Source organism: Vulpes lagopus, chromosome 3 (genome assembly GCF_018345385.1).
Source record: "Vulpes lagopus strain Blue_001 chromosome 3, ASM1834538v1, whole genome shotgun sequence".
NCBI lineage: Eukaryota > Metazoa > Chordata > Mammalia > Carnivora > Canidae > Vulpes > Vulpes lagopus.
In genome coordinates, this window is record NC_054826.1 from 163312723 (window position 1) to 163333812 (window position 21090).

Here is a 21090-nt window from a genome sequence, read left to right on the forward strand (position 1 = left end):
TGTTTTGTCAATAAGTATTTACTGAATGACTGAATGTCACTGAATGCTTCCTCTGAAAGCATTCTGTGTGACTTGAGTATTTCTGCAAATGACCCCATCATGAGCTGAAGACGTGTTTTCTGCAAATGACCCCATCATGAGCTGAAGACGTGTTTTCCCCAGAGTATGTTTCGAGACTATAAGACAGGGGAATCAACTTTCTATCCGTTTTAAAAAAGGAAAGTGACGTGAGTACCAGAAGTCTTCAGGGAAGGAAAGTTGCCAAGCACACATGATTTTTTAGTAAAGTTGTTTTCATGGCCCATGCAACAAATCTACTTTCCCAAACTCTGGCAGGGTCAATGATTTGTGTTTAAATGTGCAAACTTGTTGCATCTGTGATTTCTCCTCTGTTGTGCTATAAATAAATTAACACTTTTATCCAATCTGACTCGCTTCCACCTGTTATATTTGGAAGGCTATTGCAGTGCTAGCTGCTGTTTTCTCTGAAGAAATGACTATTGACCTCACTCTTCCAAAGTAAAGGTAATAGTTTTAACTGTTGATTTCCTGCAGGGAACGAGTTCCCGGGAAGCGAGGATTGCGAATAGTGGTGCTCACATTTAGGCAGATTATGACGAAACTGAGCATGTGAGAGTCATGGAAGCATCTGTCTCGTAGCTTCTATAAAACAAACATACCTGATTCCACTTTATACTTTTAAGGATTTTATTTATTAATTTATGTATGTATGTATGTATTTATGTATTTATTTATTTGAGAGAGCGAGCGAGCATGAGCAGGGGCAAAGGTGGTAGAGGAAGAGGGAGAAGCAGGCCCCTCGTTCAGCAGGAAGCCCAATGTGGGGCTCCATCCTGGGACCTGGGGATCATAACCCGAGAAGAAGGCAGACACTTACCCTGCTGAGCCACCCAGGTCCCTTCTACTCTATTTTGCCCAATATCTCCTTCTCTGTCTGGTAGCTACTTCGGTATAATGAATGTACCAAAGACAGAAATCATGGCTGTTGAAACGAGATCAGATAATTCGCTTAGACTTAGACTTACAGGGGGGTAGAAGGAGGACTTGACGTTAGGACCCTTAAAGAAATGGGTACTTATAGGTTTATATGTTTTGCTTCTTAATTGTTTGCAATTTAAGCAAGAGTTTCTATGAGGAAAATAAAAGAGAAGTTTTCAACTAAAAGAATAACTGACAATGTTGGGAATTTCAGGCATTAGGAAAACCAGCAGTGGATGTGTATGATAGTTGGCAAAGCCTGCGATGCCCATCAGCACGGCCCGTGATCCGTGCATCTGCATGGCTCGTGTACACACTACCCTCTGACTTAGCTACGGAGACACGGGCATTTATGGCTTCGGGAGAGTTTTGCTTTCCTCCTTTTGCAGAGACGTGGCACCGATAGAATCAAAAGATTGCATCACTTATACTGACCAATATATTCCAATCACCCACCAATACATTCCTCCATTTACTGACCCAACATTGTACAATAGAAACACTTGGGTTTACTTGTTATTTTAAGAAAGCCATTTAATTGCTTTTGGATAAGCATCATCTCTGCGTTTACTTTTTCTTCAATACAGTTGTCATTTTCTTCTTATTTTCTCTTATAATCATAGAGTAATATCATCAAAAGGAGAATGATTGTATTCCGTTGTATACCTTTATCACAAGGAACTTTTCAGCTTAGCGGTTTTCTTCTTAGTGAATGGACGCTATATAGTCATCACGTTGAGCACATGCTCCCTTATGGGTTCATGATATTTTATTTTGTAAAACTAGATTTTTTTTTAATCATAAGTACTCTAAAGTTTCTGGCTTTCTCACTTTGGTCTTGACATTTCAAAAATAGCGGGATCTATCTAGGCTTTCCAGAAATGTTGGAAAGATAAGGGAATGCAATGTTGATAGAAGGTTTCTCCATCACGGATAGCCTGAGGTCTCCAGAAGATGGCGATAATAATTGCTTTGCTTCTATTTTTCTACATTAATTCCAGATCCACCAAGAAGAGGGTAGACGATATTGGGGTAGGCAGAGAGGTGCAATGATGGTCAACTCTGGGAAGGCGAGGCAGTTCATTACTTCGTATATTCATTCTTGCTTCATTCTATCATTCTTTCAACCATTTGCCTCTCGTTCTTTAACTTAAGAAATGTAATGGGGGGATCCCTGGGTGGCTCAGCAGTTTAGCGCCTGTCTTTGGCCCAGGGCACGATCCTGGAGTCCCGGGATCGAGTCCCAGTTCGGGCTCCCGGCATGGAGCCTGCTTCTCCCTCCTCCTGTGTCTCTGCCCACCCCCCTCATTCATAAATAAATAAATAAATAAATAATAAATAAATAATAATAATAAATAAATAAATAAATCTTTGAAAAAAAAGAAATGTAATGAACATTTCTCTATATTAATAAGTCAGAACTTTCGAGTTCCCTAATTTTCTAAGTTAATGGCTGTAGGGAGTGTAGGGAATCAAGAACAGACCCTTCTTATTAAACCTTATGCATCATCATGTTGGTTTGCATTCAGCAAGGGCTGACCCAAACAGTACTTTTGCAGAAAGCAAAGTTTTGACAAAGTTTGAGGCAAATCATGAAGGACTTTAGAACTCTTTCCCCGACAGTAGCATAATAAAATTGGACAGACTCAAACTTTTTCCCATGTTACCTTGTAACACAAATTCTTACTTTATCCTTTTTCCCAGTACCAACCCAAGTATGAGGTAAACAGTATTTTTTTTGCTCATAACAGAAAATCTTATGGATTTTTTTGGAAGTCCTTTAAGAGAGATTAAGGGATCGGGACAAATAGGCAGATTCTTAAATATGCAGAAAGGGATACCTGGTTTACTGGGATGAGAAGGGGGTATAAGAATAGAGAGGGATGCCTGGGGGCTCAGCGGTGGCGCCTCTGCCTTCGGCTCAGGTCATGATCCCGGGGTCCTGGGATCGAGTCCCATCTTCTCCCTCTGCCTGTGTCTCTGCCTCTCTCTCCGTGTCTCTCGTGAATAAATAAAAAATAAAAATCTAAAAAAAAGAATAGAAGCATATAAAGGGAACAGAAAAGAAATAGTGAAAGGATTACAGCTTTCATTTTTATTTTACATGCCACAAGTGTTTAAAAATAAATGACAGGCCCTTACATATATCCTGTGATACCTTGTATGCTGTTTGAAGATAAGTAAGAGAAACAAATACTTAGAATTTGTAAAAATCAAATGAAAAGCCAACCAATAATAAGAGGCAATGTGTCAAATTTCAAGCATTTTTTTTTTTACGATTTTATTTATGTATATCAGAGAGAGAGAGAGAGGGGCAGAGACACAGGCGGAGGGAGAAGCAAGCTCCAGGCTGGGAGCCTGATGTGGGACTCGATCCTGGGACTCCAGGATCACGCCGTGGGCCAAAGGCAGGTGCCAAACCGCTGAGCCACCCAAGGATCCCCGAATTTCAAACATTCTAAATATAGCTAACGTCCCTGAACAGACAAGATCTGCTTTCACTGCCTTCCTACGCCATCTGTGTTAGTTCGCTAGGGCTGCCATACCTAGTACCTTAGACTACGTGGTTTAACCAGCAGACACGTATGTTCTCACAGCTCTAGGGGTACCGGTCCCAGATCAAGGTATTGACAAAGCTTCCTTCTGAGGGCTCTGAGGGAGGGGTCCGTTCGCAGCCCCTCTCTGGTCTGCTGGATGGCTGGGGTCTCTCAGTGCCCTCACCGCATCTTCCCTCCGTGCCTACCTGGGTCCACATGTGTTCATTTTATAAGACACCAGTCTTATTGGATTAAGGTCTCCCATTTTTAACTTAAATTCCTGCTTTAAAGACCTCATCTGCAAATATGATCACATACCTGCAAATATGGTCCCATTCGGAAGCACCACAGGTTGAAACGTCGACAACTGTATGACTTCTTGGGGTCACACAGTTCAGCCCATAGTGTTCAACAATGTTAGTGAAAAATAATTTATTGAAGATTTTTTTTTTCTGGAACAAAAGTTCATACTAAGTGCCGTTTTAAAAAATAGTGGTAGATTGAGTCTTTGGTCTTGATGAAAAATTTAAAATATATAGAAATACACATAGAAGAGTGATGGCACATGGTTTGGGTTAGTTCTACAGATCAACGTAGGCACTGGGCCGTCTCACATGCCGGAGAAGCAGAGTGTCCATAACTGGAGTTGACTCAACAGGAGTGATACTAGGAACAAAACAACTACTATTTTGCAGATGCAAAAATGAGGGACAAATATGTGGAGGGGCGTATATATAAAACCATACGGTGCGTTCCGGGCACAGTGGAGGTGTGCCCAGCATTTCATGATACCCAGTTGACTCTCCCATGACTGCAGCTCTTGTCACTTGGGGAAGGTAGTTTTAGTAGATGGTAGAGTACGGTGGCGGCGTTCGTTCAGGCAAGTTACGGTGCTTTCAAATGGAACAAGTGGAGGCCTCCTGGGTGCAGGCTCTGTTCTTGGGGCCCCGAATGAGACAGAGACCTATGGCCTCCACCCGGTCAGAACAGAACCTCGTTGGTTCTATGGTTGCAAACAACCATATGAACGGGAACAGCCCGTCCCTTCGCAAGCCCTCCCTTTTGGTAGTGTACCCCCCTCTACGTGTTAGAGGCAGGGCTTGGAAGGAGACGGGGCGCAGTGCTCCCCCAGTGTAAGCTACAATGTGCTATCTCCCCTTTCTCTTTTTTCCTTCCTTCCTTCCCTCCTTCCTTTCTTTCTTTCTTTCTTTCTTTCTTTCTTTCTTTCTTTCTTTCTTTCTTCCTTCCTTCCTTCCTTCCTTCCTTCCTTCCTTCCTTCCTTCCTTCCTTTCTTTCTTTCTTTCTTTCTTTCTTTCTTTCTTCCTTCCTTCCTTCCTTCCTTCCTTCCTTCCTTCCTTCCTTCCTTCCTTTCTTTCTTTCTTTCTTTCTTTCTTTCTTTCTTTTCTTTCTTTTTCTTTCTTTTTCTTTCTTTCTTTCTTTCTATTTAAATTTTGAAAGGCAAAACAACTAACCTTGCCACCACCAATAGAATCGCTTATTTTCCAGGGAAAAATGCATCTCAAACCACCAAATACAGGGAAGCCAGAAAAATCGCCACATAATCCAAAGTGCACGATGGCAGTTAGGAGGGATCTGCTAGTGCTATGCTGAGTGAGTAAGAGCCCTACCCTAAGATACCCTAAGATAATAAGATACCCTAAGATGATAAGAGCCCTATATTCGGGGATAGGCGTATATATGTGCTGTGTCTTTTACTTTATTAAACTGCTTTCCTGGCTCTGTAAGCTTTGGTTAACAAAATCAATTTACGTTGTGAGATCTGACCACAGAATTCTTACCTCTTAAATACAAACACTATGGGCACTGAATAACACATCATAATTTCAACTCTATTTTTATTAATAATTTTTATCAATAAAAATACTCCTTTTGGATACTGGGGTGGCTGTCGGTAAAGTGTCTGCCTGCAGCTCAGGTCGTGATCCCAGAGTCCTGGGATCCAAGACCCACATCGGCTCCCTACTCAGCCTGCTTCTCCCTCTCCCTCTGCCACTCCCCCTGCTTGTGCTCTCCTCTCTCTCTCAAATAAGTAAAATAAAATCTTTGAATACTATATTCATTTTACTTTTATTGGGATTTTGCACCAGGCTTTATACATATTCCTTTTTTAGTTTCAATTTTTGTGTTTGCTTATTTATGTATTTAGGGGAAGGGGGGGAGGTGAAGAGGGAGAGGGAGAGAGAGAATCTTAAGCAGGCTCCATGCCCAGAGTGAAGCCCCATGAGGGGATAGATCTTACGACCCTGAGATCATGACCTGAACCGAAATCAAGAGTCTGATGCTTAACCAACTGAGCCACCGGGCGCCCCAGCTTTATACATATTCTTACATTCAGTGGTCATCATAGCCTTGTGAAGCTGGTATTGTTTTCTTTGTTTACATGACAAAACTGACCCAGAAAAAGTTAAAAATGTTGACCCAGATCACGTGAAACCTAGCGCATCTACTTGAAGCCTGCATTCTTAATTACTTCCTTCTCTATTATTGTTATAAAATATCTTTTTTTCTTTTTTCTTTGTGTTTGACAAGACCCACCCCTATGAATACATTCTGTGCTAAAGGTGGGTATTTGTCTACTTCCTCAGGATGCTAAATCACTTAGAAGCATCACTATGATTATTCATTTAAATGCTGTTTGATGCTCTTGAGGTGGTGTCCCAATTACTCTAACTTTCTTATTAAGACACCGGGCTTCTTTGTTTTCTGTATGCTGAGCAAATATTTCAGCTTGTACACAAAGTAAGATCCAAAGGCTCTGTGGTAATATCTGATAGGAAATCATCTAATCTATTTGATTTTAACACAATTCTGCTCCATTATATGTAATATAGCTATTTTCCAAATAGCTGTGGCTATTCTTATTTATGATGTCCTGATCTGTCCACATATTACTTAATGATCCTCAAAACACCATTAAGCATAGAGACATCAAAAGTATATTTTCCTTTATCTTGGTTTTAAATTTCCTAGCAGCCTAGAAAAAAAAAAAGAGAGAAAGTTTATAAGATCATGGATCATAATATCAAAGCAAATTAGGATGTCAGAAATAGAGCTCTTCCTGGTACTAAGATGCACAAAGAATTTCTCCCATGGATCCTCAGAAAGTCAATACATTGATTATAACAGCAGGACTCAGTAACTTTTCTGATAAAAATGTAACAGGAAGTTTCATATGGCCTTTCTTATATTGTCCCTCAGTGAAGACTTGTGTGATAACACCAAAGCGAGGGCTGGTAAAGGAAATTCAATAGGAACCAAAATAAAGTGGTGAAAATGTACAGGTTTTTTTTTTTTTTTTAAATATACTGGTTTTACTCTGAAAAGAAAAATTTTAAATAGCTACAGAAATGAATGAATTTCCTTCAGGTAATCTTTTATGAATACTATTTCTGCATGTGAACTTGTAATAATAATTAAACACCAAAGAAGTCAAAGTTCTATTCTCTGGCCAGACCTTAGAGTAGAGAGGATATTACTCACAGAAAGCCCTAGGTCACAAAGCTAATATAATAAGATGCTAAAATGGAACCTTCAGCTGAAATCCTAAGGCAACAGATAGCAAAATGAGGTGTAATTCACATCACCTCTGTGGAACTTCTAAAATGTGATTAACCAAGAACCAAATTAGAATACTCCTCAATTTCTCTCCTTCCCTGTAGGACTCTAAGCACCGGAAAAGAGGGATTTTGATGTGCCTTCTTAAGAGAGAGCTGCGCGACATGCTCCAACCGTTACCCAAATCCTTTTAATTTGTCCATTTTAGTGCATGTCTAGCAGTATGTCAATATGCTTTTGTCTTTAAATTTACATAAAGTAAATAATCACTTCTTGTAGTATAAAATTTTATGGGTTTTGGTAAATGCGTCCTCATGTATCCATACCCATAGCCAAGATACAGAACCGTTCCATCTCTCCAAGAAAGCCCCTCAGGCTGCCCTTCTGTGGTCAACCAGCCTCTCATCCCCCAGGCCCTGGCAAAAACTGATCTATTCTTGACCTCCAGTTCTGCTGATTCCGGAATGTCTCGTACACGAGACCATGCATGTAGCTTTCTGAGTGTAGCGTCTTTCACTCAGTAAAATGTATTTGAGACCCAGCCGAGTTATGTATATATGAATAATTGTATTGGCAAATGGTATTGCATTATATGAATTCACCATAGTTTACTGATTCACTAAAGTGACATTTGGGTTATTTCCACTTTTTGATAATTGTCAATAAAACTAATGTAAACAGGGATGCCTGGGTAGTTCCACTGGTTAAGTGTCAGCTCTTGGTTTCGGCTCAAGTCATGATCTCATGGGTTGTAAGATCAAGCCCTGCATCAGGTCCTGCGCTCGGCCCGGAGTCAGCTTGAGATTCTCTGCCTCCCCACTCATGCATGCTCTCTCTCTCTCTCTCAAATAAATAAGCAAAATCTTAAGATAATAATATAAACATTCGTATACAGGCTTTGGTGTGCATTTTTCTAGGAGTGAGATTACTAGGTCACATGGTAAATGCATGTTTAATTTTATGAACAACTGGTAAACTATTTTCCAAAAGGACCGTACCGTCTTTCACTCCCACCAGCGATGTTGGAGAGCTGTAGATGCTCTGATTCCTGCTAGCACTAATCAGTTTTGTTTGTTTTAGCCATTCTAATATATACACACCAGAATCTCACTTTGATTTTTTTCATCTCATATTCTTAATGACTAATCATGTTCATGTTATCTTTTGACGTGCCTATTTACTAAGTATTTTCATTTAATAAAGTGTATTTAGATTTTTTTTTTTTTGCCCATTTCTTTATTAAGTTCTATGCTTTTACTGAGTTTTGAGACCTTCCTATATATTTTGGATACAAGTCCTCTGTTATTTACACAGTTTTCACTGATTATTTGGCTTGCCATTAATTAATGGTGCTTTTTGCACAGCAAACATTATTTACTTTTGATGAATTGCAGTTTATCAGTATCTTCTCATATGACTTGTGTTCTTGTTGTCATATCTGAGAACTCTTAGGCCAATTCAAGGTCCTAAAGATTCCATTTTCTTCTAGAATGTTTAAGGTTTCATGATTCTCATTTAGGTCAGTAGCGATTGCTAAGTTACTTTATGTATAAGATGTGTGATATGGGTCAGAGTGGACAGTCTTGCCTTGACCTTCATCTTAGATGGGAAACTTTTTACCCTTACGTCATTAAATATGAAGTCAGATGTAGTGTTCTCATAAAAGTTTTTGTCAGATTGAGAAAGTAGCATTCAATTCTGAGTTTTCTGAAACTTTTTTATTTTCTGAAATGAAGATAGAATTTTTTCAATGTGCTATCTGCATCCAGAGACTCTCATATATTTTTGTTGTTGTTTGTAATACAGTGAATTACATTTTTTTTTCTTAGTTGTACAACTAGCCTTTCAATCCTGGGATGAACCACACTTGGTCATGGTGTATTATTTTAAATATCACTAGATTCGTTTACCAAATATTTGTCAAAATGGTGTCTGCTTATGAGGTGTCTGTTTTCTCTTTAGTTCGACATTAAGGATAATGATAGCCTCATAAAATAAATTGGGGAAATTTCCTCCTCCTTCTTTTTCAGAAAAAAATTGTATTTGTGGTATTATTTCTTTCTTAAAATCTTAATATACATGATCCTGAAGTTCCTTGTTCATAATTTTTTAAATTATAAAATTAGTTTCTTTTAATTGAATATATATTGACTATTCAGATTTTCCTTGTAAATCAGTTTGAAGATTCATGTATTTCAAGGAATTTGCCCATTTCATCGAAATTCTTGAGTTAAATGTAGGTAGTTTTTCTTCTTAATATTTACTTAGTAGCCATTCAGTTGCTTTTATGACTGTAGTAACATTCTCTTTTTTATCTCTGATAGTGGTAATTTGTGTGGTCTTTCTTTTTATTCTTTATCAGTATGGCTAAGTTTTATCCCTTTCAGTAATCTTTTGAAAGACTGGCTTTTGGTATCATTGATTCTCTCTATTGATTGTCCATTTTTAACTTTGCTGATTTTCACTCTTTATTGTTTTCACAACTCTATTCACTTTAGGTCTTATTATTTTTCTAGCTTCTTAAGGTTGAAGCTTACAGGACTGATTTTAGACTTTTATTCTGATGTACTGTTGTCAGCTGGATTATATAGTTTCAGATAAAAAGTCTGAAAAATACTTATTTCTCTTTCTTCACATGTAGTGTGTATTTTGTCTCTGGCTGCTTTTTGGATTTTCTTCCCTTCTCTGATTTTCAGAAACTTGGTTATTATGTGCTTTTGAGTAATTTTATTTATGTTTATCCGGCTTGAAGATTTTTGACTTTTTGGATTTGCCATTTTATTGTACACATCAAATTTGGAAAAAATTCAGCCTTCGTTTCTTCAAATATTTTTTTCTACCCACTTCACAGGGTCCCAATATCCATATATAAGAAATTTTTATATTGTTCCATATGACACTGAGATTTCTATTTAATTGATTATTAATATTTTTTTCGCTCTTTACTTCACTTTGGATATATGCTAAATACTCTTGCTTTCAAGTATAATAGTTTTTTCTTCAGTGTCTACTCTGCTGTTAATTTCAGCCAATTAGTATTTCACCTGAGATATTTTGTGTTTCTATGTCAAGAACCTTCATTGGATTTTTTTTTCTATTTTCCATTATTTTACTCATTATATCCACATTTTACCTTAAATACTTGAACATAGTTATAATGAAGGCAATTTAAAATTTTTTGTCTGACCTATCATTTCTATCATTTCTAGATCTCTTTCTACTGACTGATTTTTCTCCTAGTTATTGTTCACAGGTTCCTGACTATTTGAATATATAGTCATTTTTTTTAACTGGATACTGAACATTGTGTCATTAGCCTGTGGATTGTCAAGGGTGTGTTTCATTCCTTTAAAAAGTGTTGGACTTTTTCTTACATGAACCTGTATAACTTATAGATAATTTTGGCCCATTGAACCTTGTTTTTAAGCTTTAAAGAGCAGATCTAGAAGGCTCTTTACCCCAGTTTTTGTTTTGTTTTTTGTTGTTGTTGTTGTTTGTCCTTACTAAGACATAAGCCCTCTGGAGTCCCCACTGAATAATTACAGAGGCCTGCCCATTCTGGTCAGAGATCAAATGTCATCTCAGCTTGTTCAAACTCTAGGGATTGTTCACCTTACAAATTCTCCAATTATTCTTTTCTTAACACTTTGGGATTTCTCCCTATGCGTATACAGCCTAATCTGCAGATAAGGAGACACCTGTATATATCTGTGGTATTTTTTTTGTCACGGCGTTTCTTCTGTTTCAAACTCTGCACGACTGTATGTGACATATCAGAATTCCAGTCTTTCTTTGCTCAACTCAACAATATCATTGGGCTCAGGGAGGCGAAAATTGCCTCTGGAGAGTAAGTTACAGAGATCAATTGTAGGGCTCACCTTGCTTGCTTCAGGGGTCACAGTCTTGTGCCGCCTGTTGTCCAATGTCTGAAACGAGTTGTTTTATATAGTTTTTCCGTTTCTCTTGGCTTATGGCAAGGAGGTAGGTTTGATCTTTATTCCCAAATGTAACTGGGAGCAGAATTCCAGGGTTCTCTTTAAAATATAAAATTTTAAAATATTCAATATTTAAAATATTCAATATTCAATATGTTAGATTCTTCGACTTCTAGCACTGTAATTATTCTTTAAGTTAAGGGGAAAACATAGTTCTTCAGAGGCATACAAGGTCTTCCACGACATGAATGCTCTGGCCTGACCAAATTTTTCTTTTTTTTTTTCTTGAAGTTATACCAGCACAATTATGACAGCATAATAGTATCTATATTTACTTCAAATATACTTAACACTTTACTGAAATTGCCTGCTTATACTTTTGTTTCCATTGTAAGCTATTGGCTCTTTGAAATGGAAACAGTTTTGTTCCCTGGTCAGTGATCTTGGCTCAATTAATGTCATTTGAATGGAAGGAAAGAAGCCAGGCAGGCAGGAAGGAAATGATTGTGAGCTGACTTAAGAACTTTCCTTCATTAATGTCTGGTGGACTATTATATATGGGTAACAAAACCAATCAAAATGCTGAGCTTTTTATTTACTGGTTGCTTTTGTTTGCTTCTGAAACCTCTGTTGCAATCATTTCAGTAGGTGGCTTCTATAATTTTATCTGCCCATACACCTTCCTCTCATTGCTCTCACTTCTGTGCTCTAACAACACTTCTTCAAATCACCTGCTAGGTTTGTAGTACATTCTCCTGAAAAGCATTTGCTTCCAAAATAACGTCTTAATTAAATTTATTTTTCTGAGCTTCACTCATATTTTTCAGAGGTATTAATGAACTCAGCAACTTTATCAATTCAACCACACATTTTCTTTTCCTGCTGTCTTTGAAAATTATAGGCAAATCACAACGCGTATGTGTGAAGTAACTGCGAGTTTAATGAACAAATCTAGTGGGCGGAATAATGGCCCCCAGAGATGTCCACATCCCAATCCCTGGAAGCTGTGACTATGTTACCTCACATGATAAAGAGATTTTGTAGATGTGATTAAAATTAAGAACTAAATATGAGAAGATTATCTTGCATTAGGCCCAAATGAATCACATGAGTTCTTAAAAGTAGAAGAGGATCTTTCAGAGAGATACACCTGGAGAAGAAGCCCTGAAGATTCAAAGTGGGAAAGGACTTAACCTACCATTTACTAGCTTGGAAGATGAAAGAAGGAGCTATGAGTCAAGGAATGAGGGGAACCGCTAGAAGCTAGGAATGGCCTTCCACCAAGGAAATGAGGTTCTCAGTATCATAGCAGCAAGAAACTTAATTCTCCCAATGACCTGAATGAGCAAATGAGCCTCCAGAAAAGAATCCTGTGCTGCTGACACTTTGATTTTAGTTCAAGGAGGCCCTGTTTGAGTTCTATATTGTTTCTGTGACAAATCACTACAAAGTTAGTAGCTTAAAACACTTCTGCTTTATACTTCTAGAGTTCAGAAATCTGATACTGGTCTCACTGGATTAAAAGGAAAGTATTGACAGGCTGTGTTCTTTTTTTAAGCTCTGGAGGAGAATCAATTTTTTGCTGTCAGCTGAGGGCCATTCCCAGTTTCCAGAGGACACAGCTTTCCTTGGCTTGTGTTCCACTTTCTCCATCTTCCTCACATCTTACTGACCCACTCTTCCACACGCTACACTTAAAAAAACTTATGATTAGACTGAGCTCTCCATTATCGTCTATCACAAGACGATATGTACTTTAGACATTTGCAAAGTCCTTTTTTCCATGAAAGTCACAGACTCCAAATATTTGGACGTGGATATCTTTGGAGGACACTTTATTCCAGTTACCATGTACCTGTTCTGGACTTCTGACTTACAGAAATATAAGCTGGTAAATTTGTATGATTTTAAACCAGCAAATTTATGGTCATTTGTTATGGCATCTATGGAAAACTAAGAATTCAGATATTCAGTTACTATCCATATAGTGATTTATAGTTGTAAAAGCAAGGATTACATATATATGGTCTAATTTAGTTCTTACAGTGAATAAACATTTTCATTATTACCATATTCAAATGAGAAAACTAATACAGCATTTCAATGGCATATAAATCAGGCATGTAAGTTTTGGAATTCTGACTTTCATATCTGTCACTGGGTCCATTAACAAAATATCTAACTGCTTTAACCATATAGAGTCTTATTCTATATAATGGAATGCCTGATGCATTTACCTAAGGTTAACTGATGAATTCGTAATGAAAAGCACTTATTGGAGCACTTATTGTACACCTGGGTGACTCAGTCACTTAAGTGTTCAACTCTTGATTTTGGCTCCGGTCATGATCCCAGGGATGTGAGATTGAGTCCCGCATCAGGCTCCGCACTCAGTGGGGAGTCTGCTTAAGAGTCTCTCTCTTCTTCTGCCTCTCCTATTTACACTCTCTCTAAAATAAAGGAACAAATTAAAAAACAAAAAAACAAAAAAAAAAGCATTTATCATGGTACCTTACACATAATAAGGAATCAATAAAAAATAAACATTATTTTTATTTATTGATGTCATGGGTAATAATTGTTTGAAGAAGAAAGCTAATCTCTAATGAAATGTCATATTTTCTGGACTTTCTATCGCGTTATTTTTCTTTAATGATAGAGTCAACAAATGTGCATAGAGCCCATATTAAACATGAAATAAGATGTAGCCTTTATTATCACAAAATTTTTTAAAGATGTATTTATTTATTTAGGAAAGAGATCATGGACACATAAGCTGGGAGAGGGGCAGGACGAGAGGGGGAGACTCTCAAGCAGACTCCCTGTTGAGCATGAAATCTAGCACCAGACTTGATCTCAGAACTCTGAGATCATGACCTGAGCTGAAACCAAGAGTCTGAAGCTCAACTGACTGAGCCACCCAGGCATCCCTATATCACAATATCTATAGTATAACAGAAAGACGAGTATTTTTTAAGTCGGTAATAATTAAATAATAGTGAATGTGTCTGTGCCACATAACATTAGTGCAGGCTTTTTGGTTTTATTTTTCAAAGTATGTAACATGGAGCTACCAGACTGAATAGTCATGAAATAAAGAAAGGTTCCTCTGTGCAGATATTGCTTAATCATACCTGGGAGATGAGAAGAAGTTATCAGGGAGAACTGAAGGATAAAGAATCCGGGCAGCAGAAAGAGGAACATATAAAGAGAAAGCAGCCTATGAGGATCTATCTCAGCCTGTGATCCCTATCAGAAACTCAAAGTTGAAAGCTATCTTTCAATTCTGCTTTAGAGCAATGATATATATATATATATACACACCTCCATATCCATCCCCCAGGGACATTCAATAGATATGAAATAGGAATGTTCATGTAATGTTGTAATACTGAAAATAAATTAGACCCTAATAAATTTATTTTTACAAAGTTTCCCATTTTTTTTACCCTTTCACACATGACTAACTTCATTTTTAACTATATTTTTTACTCCATTTTTACTTCATTTTCAACTATTTTTTTTTCAACCGGGTGATTTAATCCTGATATATCAATTTTACCCATACTTTAATTTTCATTTGATATCTCCTGACTTTATAATTCAAGTTACACTTTAAGAATTCTTGGATGTGGGGATCCCTGGGTGGCTCAGCGGTTTGGCGCCTGCCTTTGGCCCTGGGCGCGATCCTGAAGTCCCGAGATCAAGTTCCACGTCGGGCTCCCGGCATGGAGCCTGCTTCTCCCTCCTCCTGTGTCTCTGCCTCTCTCTCTCTCACTCTCTCTCTCTCTCTGTGTCTATCATAAATAAAAATAAATAAATAAATCTTTAAAAAAAAAAAGAATTCTTGGATGTGAAGGAGGATTTTGTCCTCCCTATATTTCACTAGTTTTTACAGACACTAGTAAGCCTAGATAATCTTCATTATAAGGGTGAAAATAAGATAAAAAGAAGGAAACAGTAGAAAATCAATATTATATTAGTATCAGGAGTCAGATAAGAGTATTCGGTTGAGCAAAGGAAATGGTTATAAAATCATATTTTAAGAATCTGAATTTAAGGACAATTGCTGCTTTTGTAAGCTCACCTCTGTATACCTTAAATAGTGTCTCAGCCGCCTGTCATCTTGGAAGTATAACTTGTCCACAATTCAGGAGCAGCTAGTCAAATGGAGAAATGGCATAGTCATCTATATTCTAAACACTCCAGGTATCAATTAATGAAGTCAAAGCTACCTGAGGGCAAACAGTGTGGTGACTAGCATTGGCCCAGACAAGAGAGCCCACAGGAAAAATATTTTTTGTTGCTAACTGACAAAGATTTTAGATTGGGAGCACTGAAACTAAATTTCATTTTGCTTTATTCATAGGCAATGAAATCCTCTTACGAGCTTTCTAACTTCTACAGCATTACAGTAGGTTTGGCAAGAGAGTAAGATGAAAACAAAAATAAGGTTGACTTTTCAAAATATGCCATTTAATGGAATCATTGTGTCATTTTCCAGTTCTCTTTGGTATGCATTGAAATGTGATTTTTCAAGACTTGGTTAAGGAGGGAGAAGAGCCACTACCCCTGGAAAGTCACATAGGCCCATTCTGTCTCCATAGCTCTGATGATCAGGATCCTTCCTGCCTGAGGAGTCTCTGCTTTCAAATAAGTAAAAATTCTATTCAGAAAAGAATCTTTTTTTTTAAAAATTTTGTTCATTTGCAACTATTTTTTTTCATCTGTGATTATGTCTTTATGCTTTTACTCTAGTGCTATTTTTTTTTTGGTCAAAAAAAGAATATTTTCCCTGGAATATTAAAAACTAAGGACAATTTCATTTTTATAACCACTTAACTTTTAGTCTGAGAACGATATTTTTTTCCGGAAGCTTACTGGATCAGTTATATATAGTAAATACAGTGTGCCTCTCTTAAAAAATTAATAACTTTGGGAGCTGAAATGCGGCAACGGTTTCATGTAGCTCTATCCTCTTATCAAGCCATCTGGCTTGAAACCTTGAGAATGAGCATGAGATTTTCCCAAAAGAAAAGCAACATTTAGTTAGGTTAAGTGTCAACTTGCTAGCTTACACTGTATAAAAGTCAATATGTACCAAGCCATATTAGTGAGTCTCATCTATACTGCGAGAAGGTTGTTGAACTCAATTACAGAAATGTGCAGAGCTCTATTTGATGTGTGACGAGGTTAGGAGACCACAATCAATTAAAAAGAACACATGTATATCCTGTTCTGGGGAAACGGTTGTTATAGTATCCCTTGTTCAGTTTCTGCTTTTTTCTCTGACTTTTCCTCTGAACATAGGAGAACAAAGGGTTTAATAATTCCCCAGTTTCATTTGGGATTGTTTTGTCAGCAGTACCTAATAGGAAGACATGAGATTGTTATTTTATTTGAATGAAGCCTCAGGCGGCTACCATTAAACATACTTTTCTTTCTTGTAGCAAAACCATTTGAAAATGGACAATATTTGGACATCTATGGAATTACAAGGGACCAGGCCGGAGAATATGAATGCAGTGCGGAAAATGATGTGTCATTCCCAGACGTGAAAAAAGTAAAAGTTGTCGTAAACTGTAAGTCCTGGAACCTTTTATCAACATAACTGTAGAGGAAAGATGAACATCTGAAATATACTGTCTGAATTGATGTTGCTGTGTTTTGAGAGGTGCTCTTATTGATAAAGACCCCCTATTGACAGTGAAAGTGTGTACATGTTGGAATATTGATCACATTGTTTTATGTTACATCAGTTGTCCCAAGTAATCCCAGAATAATTCAGTTTGATGTGCAAATGGAAACATTTCCAATATCACTGTAGTCCGCGGCATTCTAAACTGTGGTATCTTTATCTCTAGAGCACTGTAGGCACATGGCATTTCCTTTGTTCTCATGGGTTTCACCTGGAGTATATGCTGATTAAATTTAAGTGTGAAACTCCCAGTCAAACCTGATGGAAATTAAGTATGCTGGTCTGTACTCAAAGAGAAGAGCTGTTGCTGTGACAGTTTTATTACTTGGGTTATTCAATTCTATTTAGTCAGAAAAATATTGAGAAAATTAATAAAGATTTTTTCCAGGAGCATCATTATTAGGAAGTTAGAATAATAAGAGAAACCTGCAGAACTACCTACCTTACACCCTCTCTAAATGCACCTCAAACACTGATGTAAGATATTTTTCACTAACATCTTATATCTGATGATTCCAACAGCAATGAATGAAATAGTCTGTACTTTTCAAAAATGCCTCCTTATTAGTCTTTCATAAGTTTTCATATTAACATATTCAAATAAGATACTTTTAGGATAACAGTATTTTACCAAAAGTGTTTATAAACTAAAGATTCCTATTTCTTCATTCACTTAGATATCTTTCTGTATATGGCCATTGCTAATAATATACATATCATTAGAAGAAGGAATCATTCCAAATATATCCCAAAATGTTTAAACCAAGTAGTTTTTTTTTTTTTTCGTACTAATATGAATCTTTCAATTTCATGGGCCAAAAATTAACTATCAAAACACACCTGGCAGTTGAATGTCTGCCAGGGCAAATCACTGCCATCAACTAACATTTGTCAGTGACTTATCTATGTATTTGGGGTTGAACTATCTCTTTGAGACTCAAGGGGCAGTTTCCAGTTTCTCATATTCTGTGGACAAAGTTTAGCAAATTGACCCAAAAAGCTCAACAGAAATGGAAAAATCAAGTCTACTAAATCAGAATCTATGGGGTATATGACCTGGAAATTTGCATTTATAGTAAGTTTCTACTGATTCGCAGGACGCATGTTGCAGGGGGCCACTGCTCATTCCTCAAGAACACTCTGAAATAAGAGATAATAAGCAAGTAAAAATTCCTTATTTTTTAAAACCAGAACTGTATTTATCTGAATATGAGCCTACTGGTTTTATTGTTAGAAGGTTGGGAAAAGGGCAGCCCGGGTGGCTTAGCAGTTTAGCGCTGCCGTCAGCCCAGGACGTGATCCTGGAGTCCAGGGATCGAGTCCCACGTCGGGCTCCCTGCATGGAGTTTGCTTCTCCCTCTGCCTGTATCTCTGCCTCTCTTTCTCTCTCTGTGTCTCTCATGAATGAATAAATAATTTTTTAAGAAAAGGCTGGAAAAAGATATAAAGAAGTAATATTTTTAGTAGGGAACACTAAGAAATGAAAAGGAGAATCAAACTGTCAGATCAGCAAGACCCCTCACCCAGTAATGGAGTCCCTCCAGCCCCCAGACTCAATACGTCTTTAAAAGGATGTCTCTAACGGGGATAGACTTGAAGACCCAGCTGTTGTATGGATTCTCCTGGACCCATACTCCGTGTATAACCTACACTTTCCCTTGTATTCACACTTTCTCTTTCATCCTTTTTATCCCTCTGTCTTTAATTCATTGTCACTTATCATTTAATCAGATCCTCTTTTTTCCCAGAGAAGTGGGAACCTTAGACAAAAAAAGTCAACTCAGGAGGCAGACATGGGGAGAGGAACTGAATTAAAAGAAAAATAGACCAACCCAATGAGTCATCATCTAAAGGATAAGAGTGGAGAAGAGAATCTACTTACAAACCAGAAACTGGGGAAGAAAATGGCAAGAAATGTGAAAGATCTGCCACAATTTCATGGATGCTGGCAGAAAGCAGAGACAAAGGGTAGCTTATTACTCATAGTAATAGCAGTAGCCAGAGTATCGTCATCTTTTGCATCAGTTCCCCAAACTCCACTTACTACAGGATGACATGATGAGGGCCAGCTGACACCTATATATACCGTGGGTCTGTGTCCTAAGCTCCTTGAGCTTAGGAAACCTAATTTTTTTTAATAATGGCACCAAACAAACCTGCCCTTTGCTGCAGAGGGAGAACTTATCTTTATTATTATATTGGACTGTAACGTGCTCTTTGCTCCAGAGATAGAACTTCTGTGTTTCAAGACTGTTCCCTATGCAAACATTCTCAAAAAGATAGTCAAGAACAAAAGCAAGCATTCAGTGTTTCAGCTTCCAAGACATGCATAAATAGGAGAAAGTTATGGAGAATTGTCTTTCGATACAGGAGAGCAGCAAAAAAGTTTGAAGGAGAGCCTAGAGATATTCCATCAGCTGGAAAGAGTGCTTCAGTGGCTTTTGTAGGGTTCCAGACACCTAAGAATAGGTAGGAAAGAAGACTTTGTTAATTGACTTTCATTTAGGAAGGAAAAGATGAAAAGTTAAAAAAAAAAAAAAAAGCTAAGAAGGTGCTTTTTAAATGATAACTACAGGGGCACCTGGGTGGCTTAGTCAGTTGAGCCTAGGACTCTTGATTTCAGCTCAGGTTATGATCTCAGGGCAGGCTCCAGGTGCAGCAGGGAGCCGGCTTGGGATTCTTTCTTCCTCTTCCTCTGCCCCTTCGTCTCTCTCTCTCTCTCTCTCTCTCTCTCTCTCTCTCTCATTTTCTTGCTCTAAAATAAATAAATAAATAAATCTTTAAAAAAAATAAATTATACCTCCAGGCTATATTTTTTAAAGAATTTTCAGTTAGATAAAGTAAGGTCATAAATGGAAATATCAGTGTCCACATAACATTAACATAGCTCACATATTTTAAAAAAGTAAACCCACCAGAACTTTTTAATGATTTTAAACAGTATTTTCTTCTGTTCCTTCCCAAATTATACCTCTGATAGCTCACCTTTCCCTAAATGTGCTGTAAAGAATTGGGTTTAATACTGATTGATTAATTAGAGTCATACCTATGGAATCAATATTTTATGTAAGAGATGAGTTGTGTTCAGACTTCTGGTCAAGACCTAAATTTTGCCTTAGTTTGGAATGGTTAGGTCACACAAATACCAGCGATTTCTAAGCCGTGTAGGTATGTAAGTGTATGCCTATATATGTTCCTGGTTATGAGGAGGTTTGGAAAGTGTTAATTTTGTGAATTTGTCCCTTTAAAAGTCAAAAATCGGGCACTATCTATGGATTTCACTGAGCTGATTTCCCAAAGGAAATTAGCCAAAGCCTACTGAATAAACTTTAGTTTGTCAAATCCCAAAATTGAGCACAGTGGTCTATGTTACCAGCACGGAACTGCACATCTCCTGATAACCTGAAGATTCCCTGAAGATAGAATCATGCCAAGCCGAAGGCAGAGCTTCTTTTCACTGTTATTAATCAATATGATGTGCATATAGAATTGCAGTAGCTTTGTGAGTTATAATTTGAAGAGAAACTTTGTCCCTTTTCCCAGGTGGGGTTCAAGATGAAATGTAATAAATTTTCATAAGCTCTGGTAGATTCAGTTATGCGGTAAGTTAATTTGAGAAAGGGATTTAGGTTCTCTTCAAGTTAGAAATGTTTAATATTTTACTATTTATCTAAAATGTCTGCCCTATTTAATACACACACACGCATGTGTCGAAAAACCACACGCATACAATAAATAACATATTTGCCACATACTTTGTACCTATAGTACCTTGATGTGGATCTCTATCCAATTTAATTAAACAGCGATATAGTGAAATCACTAGGATACACTTATTTGATACAGATTGAATGAGGTGGTTGAGTAAATCAGCATATTTTGAATTATTTACAGAAAGGCTTACTATAGATAGGAAGAAATCTATAGGATAGGAGGATTCTATGCAAAAGCTTGTTTCTGAGTAGGGAGATTTTGTGGGTGATTATTCTCCTTCCCTTTATGTGTATTTTCTCTTACTCTTTTATATATACATGTAAAGTTATATACATATGTATATATAAAAATTTCTGTGTGTAAACATATTCACATCTACATACATACGTACGGTAAGTATGTGTACATATTTCTTGTCAAATTGAAAAACAAATGAAAATAATAAAAAAGGAGTTGTGACCTTTATCATAGCCAGACCCTGAGAGATTTAAAAAGCACATACACACACCAAACAAGAAAGAACAAATTTAAACTGGTTGATTAGCTAAGCCAGAGGGAGCTAGTGGATTAGATTTGAACAGATTCTGTTTTTAATTGCATCCATATTCCATTCCTAGAAGCAGCCTAGAAG

General features: G+C 37.3%; 1 protein-coding gene across 1 annotated transcript in view; it reads left to right on the top strand.

Annotated features, from left to right (window-relative positions):
• NEGR1 (neuronal growth regulator 1) overlaps window positions 1-21090 on the top strand; it is an 812989-nt gene that overhangs the window by 523527 nt on the left and 268372 nt on the right. Inside the window, exon 4 of the mRNA XM_041750612.1 lies at window positions 16498-16629. Within this exon, the coding sequence (XP_041606546.1) occupies window positions 16498-16629 (132 nt within the window). The remainder of the gene's footprint in view (window positions 1-16497; window positions 16630-21090) is intronic.